The following is a 12,930-nucleotide window of genomic DNA, read 5'->3' as shown; positions in this document are numbered from 1 at the left end:
TGGCAGGATACACTCAAACTTGACAGCAATTATTTCTGGGGCATGAAACTGGAGGACAATAAAAACAGTCTCTCTCTCTCTCTCCCTCTTTCTCTCAATCTCTCTCTCTATATATATACAATTACATATATGTATATATATAATTTGGTTATTAACTTAGTGTGCATATATAAATATATATACTTCTTGAGGCACCTGGGTGGCTCAGTTAGTTAAGCTACTGCCTTTGGCTCAGGTCATGATCCTGGAGTCCCTGGATCGAGTCCCGCATCGGGCTCCCTGCTCAGCAGGGAGTCTGCTTCTCCCTCGGACCCTCCCCCCTCTCATGTGCTCTCTCTCGTTCTCTTTCTCTCAAATAAATAAATAAAATCTTAAAAAAAAATAAAAAAATAAATATATATACTTCTATATATAAATATACATATACACATATATGTATACATACATATATAAAACCATATGAACACTAAGTTAATAACTAAGTACATATTTTATGTATAATATAAATATATAATATATATTTAATATATATTTAAGTATTAGGCATTAGTTGATTTAGTTTTGTGGAGAAGATTTAAAAAAAAGACAAATTTGTAAAAGATCAACCTTGGTTGAGAGTTCGAAGAAAAGCACTTGCTTGCTCTAATTATAATTTCAGATTTTTTGGCCCAGACAAATCTCCCCATAGGGTCCTGAAAGAATGTGAGACGTGGTGAATTCATGGTCCAGGAAAGGGAAGTCGCACTGAGCAGCATTATGCTGGTTAGTTCAGTAATGACTAGTGGGTGTTGGAAAGGAGGCAATAACCACTAGAAAGAAGCATCACCAACTGAAAGTTCTGTTGGTTATGGGGGAGAGAAAGGGCCCCTTTGTTGCATCGGAGCTCAGCTACTCACCAGCTCTGTGAACTTGGACAAGTTGCCTAACTCAGCTGGCCTCCTGGAGCCTCAGCCTCTTCATCACAACACCATGGAGGGGTGTGAGCTTGGATGAAATGGGGCAGCTAAAGATGCTTCCAAACTGTAAGGGGCTGTGCACAGGTTATTACTCTTTCACAGGGTTATTAGATTGATTGAACAGAAGAATGTGGTAGACACATTCCTCAACAAAACAGTTGATGACACTTTTCATTGTATTTTTCAGGAAAGGCTGAAGATAGGAGTTGGAGGCTGGGACGACTGAGTGGGTTAGGAACTTGCTGAACGACTCTGCCTACAGATACGGAACTAATGGACTGACAGGAAATTTCTATTGGCCTGTTACAACGTTCTAGGCTATACTCTATCTTTCACATTTTAATTCTTATCAAATTTGCAAGTGACATGAAGTTAAAGATAGAAAGCTTGTCAGAGACAAAAACAGAATCTAAAACATCCTGGCAGGCTAAAACAAAGATGGATTTTCGAGATAAATGTAACTAGAATAATTTTGTCTTATATCAAAAATATAATTTGCAAAGATCTTTAAAAACTATAATTCCCAGAGCTAGCCAGAGTTAAAAAAAAACAGGTAATTTCATATACTCTTGGGAAGAGTATAAATAGGCACACCATGGAAGGAAAATTGACAGTATATATTGCAGGTCTTAAAAATAAGTATATTCTTTGACCCAGAAAGTCACTTCTGAAAATGTGTAAAATAACAAAACCAGAGGGGACACCTGGGTGGCTCAGTTGTTAGGCATCTGCCTTTAGCTCAGGTCATGATCCTAGGGTCCTGGGATCAAGTCCCGCATCAGGCTCCTTGCTCAGCGGGGAGTCTGCTTCTCCCTCTGCCTGCTGCTCTCCCTGCGCTTGTGCACGCTCTCGCTCTCTCTCTTTGACAAATAAACAATTAAAATCTTAAAAAAAAAAAAAAACCAGAGATGTCCATCCCAGCATTATTTATGACAGAGAATAACTATAAATAACATATACATCTAATGACACAGATCTGTAAGTAAAGGATGGTATTTACATAGGATGAAGTGCTGTATGGCAGCAGTTCTCAACTGGAGGGTGATTTTGCCGCCCAGGGGACTTTGGCAAAGTTTGGTTGTCACAATCTGTTGGGAAGGGGAGTGCTACTGGCATTTAGGGGAAAGTGGCCAGAGATACTGCTAAAAATTTTCCAATGCACAGGAAAGCTCCCCACAGCAAAGAATTATGTCCCAAAATGTCAATAGCGCCAAGAAATAATGTTGAGAAGCTCTGCTATATAGTCTTTAAAAATTATGTTGAGGAAGAATACCTAATGATATAGAAAAATTTGTAAACACTTTGTAAAATATTTTTAAAAGTTATAAAATACTGAGATTTCATTTGCGTGTGATAAAAAAAATTGGAAGACAGGGGTGCCTGGGTGGCTCAGCGAGTTGAGCAAAATACTCTTGATTTCTACTTGGGTTGTGATCTTGGTGTCGTGGGATCAAGCCTCGTGTGGGGCTGCGCTAGGGGCGGAATCTGCTTATCCCTCTCCCTCTGCTTCTCCCCCCATATGGGCTATCTCTATAATAAATAAATGAATAAAATCTTAAAAAAAAAACTGGAAGAGAGTACACCAACATATTGAATAACTGATGAGTAGCAAGGCTATGAGCAATTTAAATTGTCTTCTGCGTGCTTTTCTGCATTTTTCAACATTTATTACAACACATGTAGTACCTTGAAGATCAGTGAAGAAAAATATTCAATGGAAATGAACTATCAAGGGTTGGTCTTTTCTGTAAGCTGTATGAAAAAGTTTTGATGGCTTTTGTTGACAGTGAGTCTGCAATCTTGGACTAGATTAGCCAAGATATATCTTACAAGATCAGGAATGAGGGATTCATGGTCCTTTCCCCCTATACTGGCCAGTTCTCAGCTGCACTCTTGTGTTCAGTACTGGGCCCCACTACATTTTATCAGAAATGTAGGAGTTGTGTATTTACACAGTGCCTATTTATGCAGAGAAAAAGGGATGTGGGTGTGTTTTCCTGTTAGTTGACTTAGTAGAAGTCGTGATCTCAGTCTGATCCAATAAACTGAAAATTCTCTTTAGGTAACTATAGGATGACTCCGTAAGTAAATGTCCCGTCTTTCAGAGCCCTTTTCCTCTACAAGGTGCAGACAAACTTTCACTTTGCTTTCTGAGACAGCCAAGGAGGGACCTACAACCCCACCGGGTCCTGCAGATCCTTGCACCCCCTGCTGGTCAACACTGCACCTGAGTGGTGGCTGCTGAGCGGCAACTGGGCTTGCTCTGGGGTATTCTGTGGCTGTCTGCTCCTGAACCCTGGGGCGCATGCATTCTCCTTCCTTTTCTAGTCCTGGCTGGGCACCCCTCCTGCTGGTGCTGTGGCCCCCTGAGGCTGGCCTGTGATCTCACTGAGGTGACACCCTCTAGCAAACTCAGCCAGATTCAGCCAACTTCTGCAGCCTTCTGTTGGGGCACAGGGTAACTGGGTCCTGGCCACACAGGAAACACAGCTGCCTAGAGACAGTTAAACTCAGGCCCTCCCTGCTAAACTGGGACGCTGAGTTTATATATTGAGGGCTGGGTTTTTTTTTTCCCCATGTGCAATTTTTTTTTTTTTTTTTTTTGCGGGCAGCGGGGGGTTGTGGGGGAAGGGAAGAGAAGCACTTCAAACTTATAAAAAGTCACATATACCCTCTGCCTAAGATTCACCAGTTATTTACATGTTGTGTCTTTGGCTTTATCTTTCTCTGTGTGTTTGTGTGTGTGTGTATATATATATATTTCTCCGTACATACACACATATGTGTACAAATATATTTTTTTCCTGAATCACCTGAAAGGATAAAATCCCAGAAAAAGTTTTGATATAGACAAGATTATTCTAAAATTTATATGGAAGGGGCACCTGGGTGGATCAGTCGGTTAGGCATCTGACTCTAGGTTTTGGCTCAGGTCGTGATCTCATGGGTTGTGGGATGAAGCCCCATCTTGGGCTCCATGCTCAGCAGGGAGTCTGCTTGAAGATTCACTCTCTCTACCCCTCCCCCGATGCACGCTTACTCTCTCTAAAATAGATACATAAATCTTAAAAAATAAAATAAGTAAAATTTATATGGAAAAGGAACTGCAACAGCTAAAACAGCCTGGGTGGCTCAGTTAGTTGGGTGTCTGCCTTCGGCTCAGGTCATGATCCCGGAGTCCCGGGATCGAGTCCCACTTCGGGCTCCCTGCTCAGCGGGGAGCCTGCTTCTCCCCCTGCTTGTGCTCTCTCTCTCTCTGACTAGGTAATGAATAAAATCTTTAAAAAAAAAAAGGCAGTGGGAGAAATCAGGCTACTTGATTTCAAGACTTATTAGATACTAAGTACATTATATAAGCATAATCTTATATTATATAGTTATATATATGATATATTATATCATATATAATCAACAGAACAGAGAATCCAGAAATAGACTTCTGTAAGTACAGCCAACTGCTTTTTGACAAAGGTGCAAAAGCAATGCAGTAGAAGATAGTCTACAACAAATGGTGCTGGAACAATTGGACACCACAGGCCTAATCTAAGTCTCACATCTTGTACAGAAATTAACTCAAAATGGATCATGTATTTAAATGTAAAACTTTAGAAATAAACATAGAAGGAAAACTTTAGGACCTGGGGCTTGGTGATGAGTTCTTAGATATGACAGCAAAAGCATGATCCACAAAAGAAATTAAATTAATTCTGTCAAAATTAAAAACTTTTGTTCTCTGAAAGAGCCTGTTAAGATTAAAAAACATGCTACAGATAAAATATTTATAAGCCACATATCTGGCAAAGGATTAGTATCTAGAATATATAAAGAACATTCAAAATTCAACAGTAAAAAAAAAATCCAATTAGAAAATGGGCAAGAGACATGAATAGGCATCTTACTGAAGAGGATATATAGATGGCAAATAAGCACATGAAAAAAATATTCAACATTGCTAATCATTGGTGAAATGTACAGTAAGACCATGATGATATATTACTACACACCTAATTAGACCAGCTAAAATTAAAAAAAAAAAACAACACAATGACAATACCAAATGTTGAGCAGGATATGGGGAAACTGGATCTGTCATACATCGTTGGTAAGAAAGCAAATGGTACAGCCACTCTGCAAAAGTTTGGCAATTTCCTTAAAAGCTAAACATACCCTTAACATATGACCCAGCAATCATATTCCTGGGTATTTACCCCAGAGAAATAAAAACTTTCATCTAGACAAAAGGCAGCTTTATTTGTAATGGTCCCAAACTGGGAACAACCAAAACGTTCCCTAACAGGTAAATAGTTAAATTGTGTTACATCCATCCATATCATGGAATACTGCTCAGCAATAAAAAGAAACAAGATACTGATACATACAATTTGGATGGATCTCAAGGACGTTATGTAGAGTGAGAAAAGTCCATCTTAATAGATTATTTATTGTAGGATTCCATTTATATAACATTCCCCAAATGAGCAAAGTATAGAGATGGAAAACAAGTTAGTGGTTGCCAACGTTTGTGAGGAGGAGGGGAGAAGAGGAGTAAACATAAAGGAACATAGCAGAAATCTCTGTAATGGTGCGATAGTTTTGCATTTTGATTGCAGTGTTGGTTTTGCAAATTACACACATGATTAATGGCACAGACATGTGGAATTTCAAGGGACCCTGAACAGCTAAAACCATCTTGAAAAAGAGGAATGGAGTTGGAGCAATCTCCCTTCCTAATTTCAAAACTTACTACAAATCTACAGTAATCCAAACCATGGTACTGGTATAAAGACAGACATCTAGATCAACGCAATAAAATAGAAAGCCCAGAAATAAACCCTCACATATATGGTCAAATGATTTTTGACTAGGGTGCCAAGACTCAATTAGGAAAGAATGGTCTTTTCCACCAACGGTGGTGGGGAAACTGGATAGCCATATGTAAAACAATGAAACTGGACCCTTACTTTAAATTTAACTCAAAATGGATCAAAGTCCTAAACATAAGACCTAGAACTATAAAACTCTTAGAGAGAGACATAGGAGAAAAGCTTTGGACATTGGATTTGGTAATGATTTCTTGGATACACACCAAAAGCACAGACAACAAAAGAAAAAATAGATAAACTGGACTTTATCAAAATTAAAAACTTGTGTGCATCAAAGGGCATTATTTAAAAAGTGAAAAGATAACCCACAGAATGGCAGAAAATATTTGCATGTCACAGATCAGATAAGGGATTCATATCTAGAAAATATACAGAACTCCTGTAAGACAGCAATGACAAAAAACAAACAACCCATTTGACAAATGGGCAAAAAACATTTTTCCAAAGAAGATCTATAAATGGCCAAAAAAACCTTAAAAGATGCTCAACAGCACTAATCGTTAAGGAAATGCAAATCAAAACCACAATGAGATACCACACAAAAACACACACATCACTTCTTAAACCCAGAGCATCACCTCCCTGTGCCTGGCACAGAAGTTTCTGGAAGCCAAGCACCTCCAGAAAGGGAGGCAGTAGCATGGGGAGGATAAGAAAGGTTGGGGGGCCAGCTCTGAAAGCTCCAGTCAGGCAGCAATAGGGAATCACTGGTGGGTGAGAGGCATGGGGGATGCAAGTAAAGTGGGAAGCTAAGGCAAACCAGGGAGGAGGAGAGAAATTGAGGTGAAGGTTGTGCCAAAGCCCAGAAAGAAGATTGGGACTCAGTTCTCCCCCTAACTCACAGACACCTCCTGCAGAGAAATCTGCCTGCAAATGCAGGATCCAGGAGAAGGGGGGGGTGAGATGACAGCAGGTCCTCGAGGGGTAGAGAGGGTTCTGCACTGAAGATCAATGAACTCCATATGAAACAAGTGTGGGCAGGAGGAACAGAACTAACTAGATGCCATGGTACTGCTCCATCTGCACAGAGCTCCAGAATTGGGGAATGAGGGTGAAGGGTGGGAGAGAGTGCACAGACGAGGCTGGGGATGGGGAGTGGAGGTAGGGAGCTCTGTCCATAGAAGCCACTGCCCAGAGCTGGGGTGAACCTGCTCAGGTCATGCCCAAAGTCATGGTAAGCACTAGACATTCTGACAAAGCTTTATAATGATCAAATCCTGCAAACAGAGAAGTGAAGAGGATGCCATTTCCTGGTGCTTTCGAGCCCTCACCAAGAAGCCAGGCCAGGTCAATCTGACCTTGAGGCTATGCAACAGACTAAAAGAAAGCCCCGCACCTTGAAGGTGGGCACTAGCAGTCCTCAGTCGGGAAGTGGTTTTTGTCAGGTATTGTTCTAAAGATACCGTTAAAAACGAATTTTTTTGAAGACACAAGCAAATACATTCCTCCTGCAAAGCCTCCAAATCACCATTAGGGAAAAAGCATGTCTGTGCATGCACTTGCTCTCAGGTGCCCCTCGTAGGAACGGTGCACGACTCAGTGTCAGGATTACATGGCTCCCTGTAGGACTGCCTACAGTACCCAGCAGGAGCTCAGGACAAGTGTTTAAATGCATGCTTCTTTCTTTCATACCCATTCACTTGGGGCAAGACCAGGGCCACTGCTGAGAAGTGTGTGCTTAGGAGAAAAAAAGCAAGGCTGAAGCAGCAGGGGGTGGACTGGGAAGCTAAGAACCTCCAATTTCACCTAACGGAGCCGTGGCACCTGTCAGCACAGCCCTGAGGAGCTCTGCAGCTTTGTGCTGTTGGTCCTCCTCTTAGCGGACCCATCAGCAGGAAGGCTGGAGGCCGCCGGGATGGGGCCAGGCTAGGAAACAGGGCTGTTCCTGAAGGCCAAGTAGCCAACAGAACCACCCAAGTGAGCAGCTAAGCACTGCAGCTTAGGCAACCCCTCTTCTGGAACTGCCCAAATCCAAGGCTAGGACGGCGGCTTAGAAGTCAAGTCAAGGCAGCGGGAGCGGGGGCTGTTCTGCTCCCTGTGGGGGGACAAGACACAGCACAGGGTTCTCCGGCTCTGGCGGCACACCGATGGGCACAGGGCTGGTGTTAAGTCACCCAGAGATGTAGAAAGCACGACCGGTGTGAAAGCCGATCAGGAGAGAGATGGAATGGAGGAAGGAGGCAGAGTGAGATGTCGGGGTAGACCAGGAGCCTGGGTGGTGCCCATCCACGGAGAACATGGGAGTAACGTTTGGAGGTTACTGTGGCAGGGTGAGGGGGGCTGACCCGGCAACTGCATGCCTATGGAGAATATGCCACCCACGTCTGCCCCTTCCAGCGTGCAGAGCAAGCAGCAGCACAGAGACCCCTCCCCTACTCCATTCTAGATGCTCCTTTGAGCCTGGGCTTGCCCACTGCGCTCAGCCCTGAATTGGAGACTCAGCTTTTCTGTGAAGGGAGAGCAGGGAGGGACTGGAGAGAGGAAAAGAGAAGACAGAAATAGTTGAAGAAAGAGAAACATGTAAATGAGTTCCAGGAAAACCCACCCAAACTCAAACTGAAATGATCCAGAAAAAGATAGTACTTGGTGACCGTAAGCTTCAGCATCTCGTTTTCCCTGATTATCTTAACATATTTCCTCCCTAAACCAGTCATTTCCAACAGGATATGCTGCGGTCGGATCTCCCCGTTCTGCTCTCCAATGGCTGAGAAGGGCACTGTTCCATGCCACCCTCCTCGTGCCTACTCTCCGCCCTCATGCGTCTCTCCCAGGCAGATGGGACACTGGCGTGTGGCTCTCTACCTCCCAGGAGGGGACGTGGCATAAGGGACAACACGAGTATCCACCTCTCCATCTCTATTAGTACAGGCTCTGTGGAAACGACCTACACCACCAAACAATTGGTTTGATTTTATTTCAAAATTGTACAAAATGGCCATAAGCGGCTATAAAAAATTGTCTTCAGAACACGTGGAAATTCAGAAAGAACAACAAAACAGGTTATCATTCACAGTGTAATGGAAAAGCTTTCTCTGAGGCAGAAATTACAACTCTTCCTTCTTCTTCCCTAGTCTCTCATGGTCTCCTTCCCGGAGCGTTCGAATAAAATTGGTAAACCCCAGTTCCTGTCGGGAAGGGAAAGAGAAAGAGAAAAAAGCCTTTACCCTGATGGAGATGTGCACCCTCTCCCCCTCTCCCCTCTTCCTGACCCTCCATGTGCACTCCGCTGGACATAGAGAAGTGGCCAGTGGAGGTGGCTGCCCATGTGGGGAGGGTCTGCTTGGCTACGGAGGAGCCCTTGCCGAAGCCCTGGAACCCAGCCAGGCTCTGGGAGCTGGGCTCCGGGACAACCTCTGGGGGCACTCTTCCAGCCAGGCCCGCGGCCCTTGCCTTCCCAGCGGCGTGCACACGGCTGACTTCTGCGGCGTTGGCTGTCCTTCTCAGTGGCTGTCTCCCTGCCCAACAGAAAGAGCTCAGGGCGGGTGCCCCTCCCCAGCTTACCGTCCGCTCACTGTCATACTTTTCGGCAAACTTTCCATAGTGGTAGTAGTGGAACGTGGGGTAGGCCTTGACGGCCTCCTGCTGACACAGGTCCTGGTTCTTCTCTTTGACGCAGTCCACAGCAGCACAGACAATCTGCGGGCCCGAAGAAAGGCGGGGTCAGCGCAGGGGGCCTCCCGTGTGAGACCCGAGGCCCAGCCCCTCCGCACAGAGACCGCACTTCAGGCCCACGCCATGTGCTTTCTCTGATTTTTCTCAATAGCGAGGATGAGCTGAAGCAAAGCCTCCCCAGCTCAGAGCTCCATTGAAGACTGCCGCTGCTTGCTTCCAATTCTCAAGGCAGACAGGTAAGGTTAGGGGACTTAGCTTGCAGTGCCCTCAGACCACCCTTTAAAATCAAGAGTAGAATGGCCATGAAGGAAATGATGACTTGAGAGCATTTGTAAACACCGCAGGTTTTGTGATGCTTTCTGTGAGGCATGGTGGGACTCATTCATTTATCAACTAACACTTCCTGAACATCTGTTCGGGGAGCAGTCGAGTACCAAGGTTAAGAACAAGAGCTTTGAAGTCAGGTTTCCCAAGTGCAAATCTTGGCTTGGCAGCATAGTAAGACTTATGGAAAATGACCTAGCCTCTTGGTGCCTCAGTTTCCTCATCTGTAAAACGGGGGTAATAACAATACATAGGTGATCAGAATATTATGAAGGCCGAGCGAGAGAATCCAGGGGAGGTGACTTGGCACAGGACCTGGCACATGGTTAGTAGTCAGGAAATGTTCGCTGCTATCATAATCACTCCTATGGGCCCCAGACACGAGCTCTGTCCCTAGTAGGGGCTCAGCGTCTGGTCAGAGGGGTCAGACAGACACAATTCCAAGGCACAAAAGGAGATGTGAGGGATGGAGGTGGTCCAGGTCGCCAAGGGAGGGGCACAAAGGTGCTCTGCAGGGTTTGCCATCTGAGCAGTGGCCTGAAGGAGGAGGAGGAGGAGAAAGAAGTTCCAGCCAGGGGAGCACATTCCAGGAACCGCAAGAGTTCAGCATGAGGAAAGCAAACAGAGTTTTCGGGCAGAAGGAAGTTCCCAAATTGGCCACTGGCCTCTTCCTGCCCGTCTACCAAATTCCACACGCTGGTAGTTTTCCCTTACTATTTATTGTTCTTTTAAAATAAGAGGGTATAAAGCAGACCTGGGGAACCTTCTTTCTGTTGAGGGTCACAAAGCAGGGAAGGAGGGGAGAAGGTCGCTTTACGGCAATGCACCAAACACAAGCATTACAGAAGAGGGGAGGGCAGATTCTGATAAGAGGAAGCATCTACCCAAGGGCTGCTACGTTAGGAGTACACTGGTGACCTTGAAGAAGTCCAGCCATTAAGTGACTGCCGTTCTTACTGCAGGAAGGCAGTTAGTAGACACATAACAAGTGAGATTGTTTAGAGCCCGGTGAATGCTCTGAAGAAATTAAAAGAGGGTGATTCAAGAACACGATAGCCAGAGGGGCTGCTTTATGGCCAAGGAGGCCTTTCCGAGGAGACGGTATTCGATCTACAACCTGCGTCAGGACGAGGCAGCAGGTGCATGAAGGCCCGAGCAGGGAGCACCAGCCCAGGAGGAGCAGCCCACACGAGCACCAGAGAGAGGAATGAGAACCAGGGCCCATGAGGCATTCCGACTGAATGATCACCATGCCTGAAATTTCAAATCATTAAGTAGCCACAATTCACATGGTTCTACGGCTACGGGTTATTCACATGGGGAGGGACGCCCCCTTTCCAAGTAGAAGAGCCCTGCAGGCCACCGACAGTCACGTTCGCGGCTCACTGCCCCTGTGCCCAGGTGAGAGGGGCCACTGCTGTGCCGGCAGCAGGCCTGACAGTGAAGAGTGAGGCGCAGCCTGCCCTCTGGTCACCAGCGGGCCACGCTTGCCCCTGCCCGGCCCTCACGCTTCCCTCCCACTTCAGCTACAGAATGTCTGCACGATGAGACTTCTTAGAGCAGAGTTTGCAAACTCGCTGCACACATTCCATATCTGGCTCTCAGTCCTGTTCTATTTGGCCCACATAGAATTTAAAAAAATAAAATAAAATAAACCTGAATTAGCTGCCAACTTCGAAAAAGAGCCCAAAGATTTTATATAGCAGTGTGGCTCTCTGGCTTCTGTTTAAAAGCCAGATTTGATGGCATTTGCCCTGCATTCCCACAGGCAACATGTGGCTGGAGTGGAGGGGCAGCCGTCTCCTTCCGGCGGGTTCAACGTGCCGTCTGCTGGTGTCCGCATGGAGCCTGGCCCACCCAGCCAGCAGGCGGGCCCCTGAAGGTTCTGAGAACCCCAGCTCACCCTCGAAAACGCCTTCTGAATTATTCAGAAACACGAGGCAGGTGCTCCTCTGGCTGTCCTCAGCGTTCCGGCTCTTGGGGCTCAGCCCAGGGGAGACGGCGCCCACCGGGCAGCTGTCTGCGTCCTGCCCTCGGTGAGGGGCCAAGGCGCCTCTGCTACGCCGAGGAAGTGTTTGATGAGGGTTGCTCCAGGCTGCTGCTCTCCCTGCTTCTGCTTTAAATTATGAATTTAATTTGTCTACATGCCCCGGAGCCGCGGGAAATACACTGTACAGTTTTATAAACTGACTAAACTAAAAATGTGTACTTATTTTGAATCCCCTAAACCAGCTGCCAGCCACATACACACCGAGGGCTACTTCTGGCTGCAAAGACTCCTCCACACTCCATTTCTATGGGAGCAGAGGAGTTGAGTGCGGCTCTTTCTGAAGGAAGCGGCTTAGACTCTGGAAAGAAGACAGCAAATAAACCTCTTCTCACCTATCCCCATTTCTCCTGTCTAAATGCCTGCCCCCCACACCCACTCCAGATTTACACTGACTGACTACAGCACTGAGTGCGCACTATCACTTCTAGATTTGCTCCACGGTGGTTGGTACCCTGCCATGACCCCTTGGCCAAACACTTGCCACTGGCACCCACAGTTCTCGGCTGCAGGGAGCCCCCAGGGAGGCCAGTGACGGACAGGGCTGAGGACATGTCCCTTGGCTTCCTGGACCTTTGGCTGAGGCGATTCTGTCCGTGGTGAGGTCTCTAGGGACTGAACCTAATTACGCATGCACCAATCTGCTCATTAATACACCTGCTCTGGCTCCTTTCCTGACTGCTCCCCCTTCCTCTATCCCTGAGGCCGCTTCCCAAATAAACCCCCTACACACGAGTCCCGGAACCTGAGTTTGCTTCTGGGAGACCTCTGACAATGCCTGTTTATCTGGTTCTGAGCAGCCCCTTCCCAGCTGGACGACTTTGGAAGAGACTTTTAACCTCTCGAAGATTCAATCTCTTCTGTAAAATGGGAGATTGCTAATACCGAGCTGGTTACGCTACTACGAGGACAACGTGACATAATGCTCTCAAGCACCAGTGGGAGCGGAGTTTTCGAAAGATATCAAATGCTGTTGTTTCTTCATTCAGTCAGCATTTACAGAGGCTTCAGGCGTCAAGACTGGAGGAAATTCAAGGACAAATGAGGTCCCTACCCTCAGGGAGCTTTCCTTTCTGATGGACAGACAGCCTCGTCAACGCAAGGGAGT

The 12,930-nt window shown here is 46.0% G+C and overlaps 1 protein-coding gene across 1 annotated transcript in view; it reads right to left on the bottom strand.

The window, feature by feature from the left end:
* Positions 1-8,734: 8,734 nt before the first annotated feature.
* PDIA5 (protein disulfide isomerase family A member 5) overlaps positions 8,735-12,930 on the bottom strand; it is an 89,408-nt gene continuing 85,212 nt past the window's right edge. The window contains exons 16-17 of the mRNA XM_078066724.1: positions 9,341-9,475; positions 8,735-8,964 (exon numbers count right to left, since the gene is read on the bottom strand). Coding sequence (XP_077922850.1) covers positions 8,884-8,964; positions 9,341-9,475 — 216 coding nt within the window. The 3' untranslated portion in view covers positions 8,735-8,883. The remainder of the gene's footprint in view (positions 8,965-9,340; positions 9,476-12,930) is intronic.

The sequence above is a fragment of the Halichoerus grypus genome, chromosome 1 (assembly GCF_964656455.1).
Source record: "Halichoerus grypus chromosome 1, mHalGry1.hap1.1, whole genome shotgun sequence".
NCBI lineage: Eukaryota > Metazoa > Chordata > Mammalia > Carnivora > Phocidae > Halichoerus > Halichoerus grypus.
Note: the sequence above shows the minus strand (reverse complement) of the source record. Positions and strands in the feature narration are given on the sequence as shown.